Here is an 8834-nt window from a genome sequence, read left to right as displayed (position 1 = left end):
AATAAGTGAAGCTTCCACTTTTGACACGAATATCAAATCATATTAGCAGCAAAACGAAAAAATATATATATACGAAAATATAAGAATTCATTTATCAAGTTATTAAACTTACAGGGCAAAATCTATCCAAAACCATGATTTCTCCACTCGGGTCAACATTAGTTCTTGCTGCAAGACATTCCATGACGATTGAGCGAGCCGGGAGCCATGATTTTATATGAAACCGAACACTCTGTGTACACCACAAGTTAAATCTAAGTTATCGAACCAACTAGAAAGAGCTTTATGTTAAAAGTTTTATTTATTAAAAGTTAAAACTTACTTCTAAAAACTCAGTGCCGGCTAGAGCCATTGCACGTTGGAAGGCTTCGTTTTCCTTCTCAGAAGACTGGTCGGGATCGGTCCAATCCAAATTGAGCCTTCCAACTCTTGCTGACAAGTGGGTATTGTTGACGTATTTTGGAGGTTGATCAGTGTTGTATCGACTGATTCCATTATCAGTTGCATCGATGGCCTGTTTTACAAAGAAACAAAGATTATTTTTTGAGGAAAAAGAAAGAAAAAATATATATATTTGTATTATAATCATCACCTCCATGAAGCTTTTGTAAATGGCTAAATATAAGCGAGTCACATCAGGGTGCCCTTCATCAACCTGAAGCTCTTTTGCAATTATCTCTGTACCAAAATGCTATAAAAGAAAACCACTTATTAATTATTAGACATTTACTAGGTTTGTAAACAAACACGTATCAACATGTTCCCTTCGTTTGTTTAACTCTAACCGAACAAATGATCGAACGGGGTTTTCTTGCTCATGTCCGTTCATTAAGAAAATGAGCATGTTCATGTTCGTTTATTTTCGTTAATTAACAGTATAACCGAACGCTTCACGAACGAAAACAACAAATAGATGAACTAATATAACTGAACTAAAACCAAATGAACATTAACAGAGCATGTTAATGTTCGTTTGCTTAACACTAACCGAAAAACGATCGAACACGGACAACTAAACAAACAGTGTTTTCTTCTTAGTGTCCGTTGACTCTGTTCATAAAGAAAATAAGCAAGTTCATGTTCATTCGTTAACGGTATAAACGAACGGTTCACGAACGTAAACGAACACAACTAAACTAAAACTTGTTAAAAATAATGTGAAGAACAATGTGTTGGCCTAAAAATTTACTAAAACTAAACTAAGTTGTAATTGGCCTAAATACTTAAAATGAATATGTTAAAGAAGTAAAGAACGTAAACGAACCTAACTTAATCGTAAACAAACATAGATGAATATATATAACTGAACTATAACCGAACGAACATCAACAGAGCATGTTAATGTTCATTTGCTTAACTCTTACCAAACAAACAATCAAACACGAGCAATTAACCAAACATGGTTTCTTATTCGCATCCGTTCATCAATAAAATGAGCATGTTCATGTTCGTTCGTTAACAGTATAACCAAACAGTTTACGAATGTAAACAAACATAAATGAACGAATATAACTAAACTAAAACCTGTTAAAAGCAATGTGAAGAACAATGTGTTGGTCCTAAAAACCGATTAAAACTAAACTAAGTTGTAAGTTGTAACTAGCCAAAAATATTTACATAAATATATTAACAAACGTACACGAACCAGAACTTAATCGTAATTCGTAAACCAACGAACATAAATGAATGAACAAAGCTTGTGATCCATACCTTGTAAACAAGCCCAGCACTACTAAGCTTAGTAGTAAACCCATGTCCAAACACCTCATCAAACCCCTTTTGGTGATGATCAAACCGATCCCGACTCGGGTCATACACGCCACCCACATCAAGAACAGCATCAAGACCCTCCAACACCTGAAACCCAAGTACCCAACACCCAAATTCCATCAAAAACACATTTTTTTACTAAAAAAATTAATTTTTCCACTTGGGCATTTTATCAAACACTTGGTGTGCATACCTGAGAGTCTCTTGTACGTACAATTTCGGCTCCGGAAAATTTGTTGGTGAGGCGAATCATGAAGCAGCCGAGTGCTTCGTCACAGTGGAAGCTTCCGTTGTGGGTTCCGACCCGTTTAGGATGCGGATTTGTAGTGGCGGCCATTATTGAGTAGAATGTGAAGGTTTTGTTTGGCGTAAAGAGTTTATTAGGAGTGAGTAATTTTGTAACAAGTGTAAACATGTTTTAAAAAGGCGAATCCCGCTTATTATTATCTGCCCTATGAATAAGATGAGTTTGAGATGGTTCGGGCTCGGCTTATTTAATTTAGAAGAGAGCTCGAACTTCAATTCTATAACTTAAGTTTAGCTTCTTAGTGGAGTTTCAAGCTTGGCTCATTTATTATTTTTTAATTAGATTATATATATCCATATTTTTCTTAACTATAAACTCATATGTAACATAATATACTTTGTTTAGTTATTTTTTCATAATTATCATCATATAATAAATATACTAAAAATGTATATAAAAACCCGGGGCTCAAACTCAATGAGTGAAGATTTCGCTTGTGTATTAAAAAAAACCTATTTTTAAGCTCGAGCTCGGCCTCAATTCGAGCTTTTTTGGAGCCATACTTTAGTAGATCACAAGTGACTTGACTCGTTTACACACCCAACTTTAAAAAATGTTAGGTTTAAGTTTTTTTCGATTTTCGGTTTGTCTATGGGTTTAGTTTAGTTTAGTTATGGGCTATTTTTAGTTTTACATTAAGGTTTGAAATGCATGTGCTTAAAAATATTGACCAATAAATTTGGGTATAAAGCTTTGGTTTTAATGCATTAAGGCCTTATGTGAGAGAAAGAAAGGAGTGGAGGAAATAGCGAGCAGAGAGGGGGTGAAAAATCTGTCTTCATGGGTGAGATCGGGTGAAAATGTAAGAGAAAGATAGACGATGTTGTGAACTAAACTGGAAAGTTGCATAGAAAAGCAAGAAATTATTAAATGAAATGCGACTAGTCATGCAAAAGTTGTATCGAAAAAGCAGAGATCGCCAAGTCGTTTGACTAACCTAGCCTATTATGATTTGTTTTCAAGTTATTTACAAAGTTCATTTGTTATATTAAAGTTGGATTTAGATTATAATCCTATTTTCTTACATTTGTATTTGATGATGAAGTATGAGTTTGGTTTGATCCAAAGAAGTTACTTGAAAGTATGGATGAGATTGGTATCGTATTTGTACCCATGCATGTACCTGAACTACCCGTACCAAAAATAAGTAAATCTTGGTACATATACACATACCGAATTTTATGGTACGGGTACAGTACTCGCTTTGATACCACTTTTCTCTTCTTTAAAAAAAAATCTCCACTAAACTTGGTGTCGATATCGGTACGGTACCGACAATCAATTATATACAATACCAAAACTATAATACCATAACCAAAGCATAATACCAAAACTAAAAATGAAACAAATCAACCATAATATAAAATCCATTTATGGTGATAGCTACTATTTATTGATCGAAAGAAGAATAAGAGAAGTGAACCATGGTTTTATTGGTTTGATCAGACTTAATATTTTGATTAGCAATGGTTTTGTAAAGCCCACTTGAAGCCTTGAGGATATCGCAATAAAAACACGGTTAGAGTTATGAGTTTTGGAAATCCCAATAAAAGCCTCTACGTATTTCAAACGGGTATCAAGAATCCGTAATACTCGTACTTATACCCGAAAGTACCCGTACCTAAAATCAGTATATCCGAGTAGCCGTACCCGTACCGAATAAGCAGGTGCGAGTACGGATATTGGTATTCGGAAAAATATCCCATCCCTACTTGAAAAGCAAGAAAAGCTTTGTTTTCAACTAAAATATCAAGTCATATATTTTTAATTTATATTAATATATTAAACCAATAAAACAAATAAAATAGAAAAGAAAATAATGCAAATTTGTCATCTCCAATTGGCTAACAACCATAAAATAGCAAGTCACTTATCCACATAACATGGCAACCACACTCACTCCCATTGCTGCTGCAAATACTCCATTCCACTCAAGATTGAAGCCTCTTTCATTTCCTTCATTGGCCATCAAATGCAGCAACCCTCTTAATATCAATGGTGTTGGTGATACAAAAAGCTTGAAAGCCCGTAAAAACAGTGTCGGTCGGGTTCTATTAGATGAATTCGATAAAGCTAAACCGAGAAATGAATCTAATGAAATCAAGAAACATGAACCCGAAGCCAGGAAGACGATGGAATACATCAACCAGCTTGAATCTGAGGTTTGTTTTCTTCTTTGTTTAACCATCAAACAACTGTCCACGAAACACTTAAAATGCCGTTTGGACCAAAAAAGTTAACTTTGCAAATTATTGGTCAAAACCCCATTTGAACAATATCCGGACGGCCGTTGACCATAGTCAAACTCTTAAAATTATTAGTCAGAGCAGCCGTTATGATCGAACTTTGAAATCTTTTGGTCAAAGCGGTCACCTGGCCTCAATCCAGATGGCCGTTTAAAACGGTGTGTGTAGCTGGCTCCATAACAAATGTTGGTTTCCATTGAAGATCGCACGACTTCGGAAACAAGTATCAGAAACTGAGATTGGAGAGACAGAAACGAATCCCATGAAGGAGAAACTGGAATCTGTAAAAGCTGCATGCATTTCCGCCATTGTTGGCACCTTAGCAAGCTTGCCCATTTCATTAACTCATGTTACCGACACATACGACCTAACAGTTTCAACCGCAATCATCATAATCACCTGTGCATTGTATGGTGCAACCTATCGTTATATAATTCGAAGAGATATGGATGATTTTCATCTCAAAACCGGAGCATCTGCGGCTTTTGGCATTGTCAAAGGTATTATTTATAGCATTTACCAACCTTCAAATGATCAAATTTCATTATACACATTCACCAAAGTGTTAAATTTATGATGTAGGAGTTGCTACATTGGATGGGCAATCGTCGATGGATGCGTTAAGCGGTGCAGTTTGTGTTTATGAGAATGTTATTATCTTTCTTTTAGCTGCTGTTGGTTTAGATATCTGTTATAAGATGGGGATTTTGAGTCCATTTCCACTTGAAACAAGAAACTAAAATGTAACAAAAAAAAGCTGTCTAAACTGACCGACTTAAGTAGCAAACACGAAGATTGAATTAAACAGATCTACGTGACTCCATGTCGTGTATGTGCTGAATTTTGTCAGCAAACAACATGAGAGAAAAGTTGATACATGAGTGGTGTTTCACGCACGATATGTTGTAGCACTGATTGACGGCTTAAAGTCACGTATGTGAGTCAAACTAGATATGTGACATCGTATATGGAATGGTAAAAGGACTACATTGTGTCCGATTAATGAATCAAATTGACACAACTTAAATTCAAAACCATTTTAGTATGGATGAAAACACCTATTCCGCTTTATCTTCCTCTTGTTCTTCATCCAAATGATCAACTTGTCGTGTTCGTTTTTTAGGGATACCCCAATTCCGAAGTTTATTTCTCAGTTCATCATTTGCAGAAGGTAGGTTTTGTTCATCTTTTCTTGTCTCCTAATAAACCAAAACCATTAGACCCGTGATCATAAACATAACCGAGCTTTGCAATATATTATCAGATTTAACTTGTAAGTAGTACCTGTTCCGAGATTCTATCATCTTTCTTCCCACTTAATAACGGAAAGTTCTGAATATCTCCGTTCTTGATGCTGGCTTCCAACTGCCAATGATATAACTTATAAGCAACGATGCATTCAGATTAACAACTCATACACAATTGGATATTACGAGTTATTATGTTACCTGAATGTGAAGAATGCACAGTAGAATACTGGCAATTGGCAACCAGCCATCATCAGGTGAAATGGACAAGTTTGACCTGCAATCACAACCCAGTGATCATGTCAGACATTGAAAACCGTTAGAATTGCAAACGAGCCGAGCCACTTGCAAGCTATTCGAGACCGGATAGATAAAAAGCTCAAAACGAACTGCGCTTTTTCAAGCTCGAGTCCAGCCCAAGCCTCAAATAAAGCTCGTTTAGTAATCGAGCCCGAGCTTGTATGGGAAGCTTGTTTAGACGTCTAGGCTCGTTCAGCCTCGTCTATAAAAATAATTAAAAACGTATATAAACTAATTAATAAAACTAATAAACGAGCTGAGCCCGAGCTTGAAAATATGACTAACGAGCCGTGCTCGAGCTTTAGAAAAGAGCTCAACACAAGTCGAGCTCGAGCTTTAGAAAAGAGCTCAAAACAAGCCGAGCTCATGCTTTTGTAAGTCAAAATGAGCCTAGGTGAGCTCGTGCTCGGCTTGTTTACACTCGTGAAAACCATGAAGATACACAAGAATAATATAGTTTTGAAAACCTTAAGTAAGGAGCTAAGTAAACAACTGCGTATACAGCGTAACGTCTATCCCCTGTATCCATCCAAGCAAACACCCAACTCTACACACATTAAACCACAATGATTAATCAGCAAAACTGATCATTAGAGTCACAAACGAGACCAGCTGCTCAATAGCTACTCAAGATCGGATCAACAAGAAAACTCTAAACTGAGCCTTATCAACCCCGAGCCTCGAATTTTCGTTTAGGTTCGTCGAGCCTTAACGAACCTAGCGCACTTTTAAGAATTCACTCTTTTGGACTTCTCATTTCTATATATAAGTTTGACACTGTACAGCCAAGCTCGAGCCAGGCTTGGGCTCACCAAGCTTAGGCTCGTTAAAAGTTTTCTCAAAATATATATAAATAAAAAGGGCTCGACGAGCAAACACCCAGCTCTATATACATTAAACGATAACGATTAATCAGCAAAACCAATCATTAGGGTTGGAAACGAGCCCAGCTGCTTGCGAGCTACTCGAGGTCGGATCAATAAAAAATCTCGAAACCAACCGAGCCTCAAATAAAGCTCGTTTAGCTATCGAGCCTGAGCTCGAGCCTTGTATGGAAAGATTGATTAGGCTCGTCTAGCCTTAACGAGCCTTGTGTATTTTTAAGTTTTTACTCTCTTGGACTTTTATTAAAGTTTTCTCAAATTATATATAAAAAGAGCTCGAAACGATCTTAAATCAAAACGGGCCGACCTCTGCTTACTGCTTAGTTGAGCTCAGGCTCCTTAAAATTTCTCAAATCATATATAAAAAGAACTCGAAACGAGCTGAGATCGAGATCGAGCTCGTGCTCCCTTAAATCAAAACGAGCCAAACTCTGCTTATTGCTTAGTGGAGCACTGGAGCTCAGGCTCCTTAAAAATTTTCTCAAAAATATAAAAAAGGAGCTCGAAAGGAACTGAGGTCGAGCTCTCTTAAGTAAAGCGAGACGAGCTCTGCTTACTGCTTAGTCAAGCTCAGGCACCTTAAAGTTTTCTCAAATATATAAAACAGGATCTCGAAATAAGCTGAGCTCAAGCTCTGTTAAGTCAAAACGAGCTTAGTCAAGCTCAGGCTCCTTATAAGTTTTCTCAAATATATAAAAAGGAGCTCGAAATGAGCCAAGCTCTCGTAAGTCAAAACGAGCCGAGCTCTGCTTAGTCCAGCTCTGGCTCAGCTCGGCTCTTTTCTTAATCATATCAATCAGATTAATGATTAATAATTCATAATTAATCTCACCATCCAATTAAAATAAGGTATGAAGCTAATAATCCCCATAACCGCAAACCTCGCATCCGCCGAATCAATAACCGAACTACTGTCCTCATCATCATTCGGTCCCATAGGCAACGGAAACACCAACGAGTTTAACACACACGCGCCCATTGCAATCACAAACGGCGCGTCGTGCGGTATCACCGCCGTACACCTAATTCTCCGTCTCTGCATAAACGGTTTCAAAATGATGACGTCATCATCATCAACAACAACAACAACAACAATAATAATAATAATAGTTAGAACACTGATATGACCTGGTTAAAGTGTTTACTGGAGAGATGATGAAGTGTGTATACGTGTGGAAGTGTACGGCAGCTGACGGCGGTGGAGAACGGTGTGAGAGAGAGTGAGTTCATCGCCGGAGAAGTGGATAACGACGGCGGCGACGGTGGTGGTGGTTTAAGTTTGACGGTGGCGTGACTAAAGGTGAAGATGCTTGGTATAAGTGTGTGCGTTTCACGTGATAATATTCGATTGCAACTATTAATTACTAAACATTTAAATATAAGATAGATTGTAATTGTAATTATCTGATTGTTATCGTATTGTTAACTGATACTCTGGCTTTTGGTAATTTACTTACACAATTATTTGTATCCGGGAGTTGTGACGGGAAGTCGCTTGGTATAGGTTTTATTTTGTTAGTTACGATATTGTTATTCGCTAGAGTTTATACGTGTGTAGCATGCCTAGTTTGGCGTTTCAAGAATATTGTAACTCAAATTTTGCGTTTAGAAAAGCAATAGTAATTCTACTCACGAGATGAATACAAATGAAAAGTTACGATATAAAAAAAAAGTAAAAAGTTTTGTGGTCAGAATTAAAAGTTTAAAAGTTTTTATGCCCAAAATTGAAAGTCTAAAGTTGTGATCACAGTTCAAAGTATAATGACAACATTAGTGCGTCAAAGTTGGTCTAAATTAGCTGATGCTTGCGAGGTGTGGAAAACCAGAATATCCTACTTATGCTTCGTCTGGATATCTTAACAAAATGAGTCCCACCGTAACAGATCACGACAATGGCATTGAGGTGACGGGCCCACAAGATAACGAACTTGACGGTGACTAGTATGGAAGAGGTTCACAAGAGGGAATGCATTGCAAGCCGACAAGTATAAATACCCACTATATATTCACCAGTGGGAGCTAATCACTTACATTACTCTTTACACTTTCACTTAGAACTCGTGTAAACTCTATTGACTCT

The 8834-nt window shown here is 37.0% G+C and overlaps 3 protein-coding genes and 1 long non-coding RNA gene across 4 annotated transcripts; 1 reads left to right on the top strand and 3 right to left on the bottom strand.

Moving 5' to 3' along the window:
* Window positions 1–112: 112 nt before the first annotated feature.
* LOC143580842 (uncharacterized) lies at window positions 113–2185 on the bottom strand (the record flags this gene model as incomplete). The annotated part of the gene is made up of 5 exons (XM_077063772.1): window positions 1964–2185; window positions 1711–1857; window positions 593–691; window positions 323–514; window positions 113–232 (listed from the first exon to the last, which is right to left on the bottom strand). Coding segments are annotated over exons 1-5 (780 nt in total), but the record flags the coding sequence as incomplete, so codon positions are not given.
* A 1731-nt stretch (window positions 2186–3916) lies between these two features.
* Window positions 3917–5063, top strand: LOC143580835 (uncharacterized). The gene is made up of 3 exons (XM_077063767.1): window positions 3917–4239; window positions 4526–4823; window positions 4906–5063. The coding sequence occupies exons 1-3, from the start codon at window positions 3961–3963 to the stop codon at window positions 5061–5063; spliced, it is 735 nt and encodes a 244-aa protein (XP_076919882.1). The 5' UTR covers window positions 3917–3960.
* A 271-nt stretch (window positions 5064–5334) lies between these two features.
* LOC143580841 (uncharacterized) lies at window positions 5335–5856 on the bottom strand. The gene is made up of 3 exons (XR_013143729.1): window positions 5772–5856; window positions 5608–5688; window positions 5335–5522 (listed from the first exon to the last, which is right to left on the bottom strand). It is a non-coding gene; the product is annotated as an uncharacterized LOC143580841 (long non-coding RNA).
* A 429-nt stretch (window positions 5857–6285) lies between these two features.
* On the bottom strand, window positions 6286–8166 carry LOC143580834 (uncharacterized). The gene is made up of 3 exons (XM_077063765.1): window positions 7883–8166; window positions 7587–7790; window positions 6286–6417 (listed from the first exon to the last, which is right to left on the bottom strand). Exons 1-3 carry the CDS (start codon window positions 7982–7984, stop codon window positions 6286–6288), a joined length of 438 nt encoding a protein of 145 aa, XP_076919880.1. The 5' UTR covers window positions 7985–8166.
* Window positions 8167–8834: the final 668 nt, after the last annotated feature.

The sequence above is a fragment of the Bidens hawaiensis genome, unplaced genomic scaffold, assembly GCF_021521415.1.
Source record: "Bidens hawaiensis isolate Kalapana, Puna unplaced genomic scaffold, B.hawaiensis_p1.1 tig00030670_1, whole genome shotgun sequence".
Lineage (NCBI taxonomy): Eukaryota > Viridiplantae > Streptophyta > Magnoliopsida > Asterales > Asteraceae > Bidens > Bidens hawaiensis.
The sequence above is the reverse complement of the archived record's forward strand: the minus strand, read 5'-3'. Positions and strand labels throughout refer to the sequence as shown.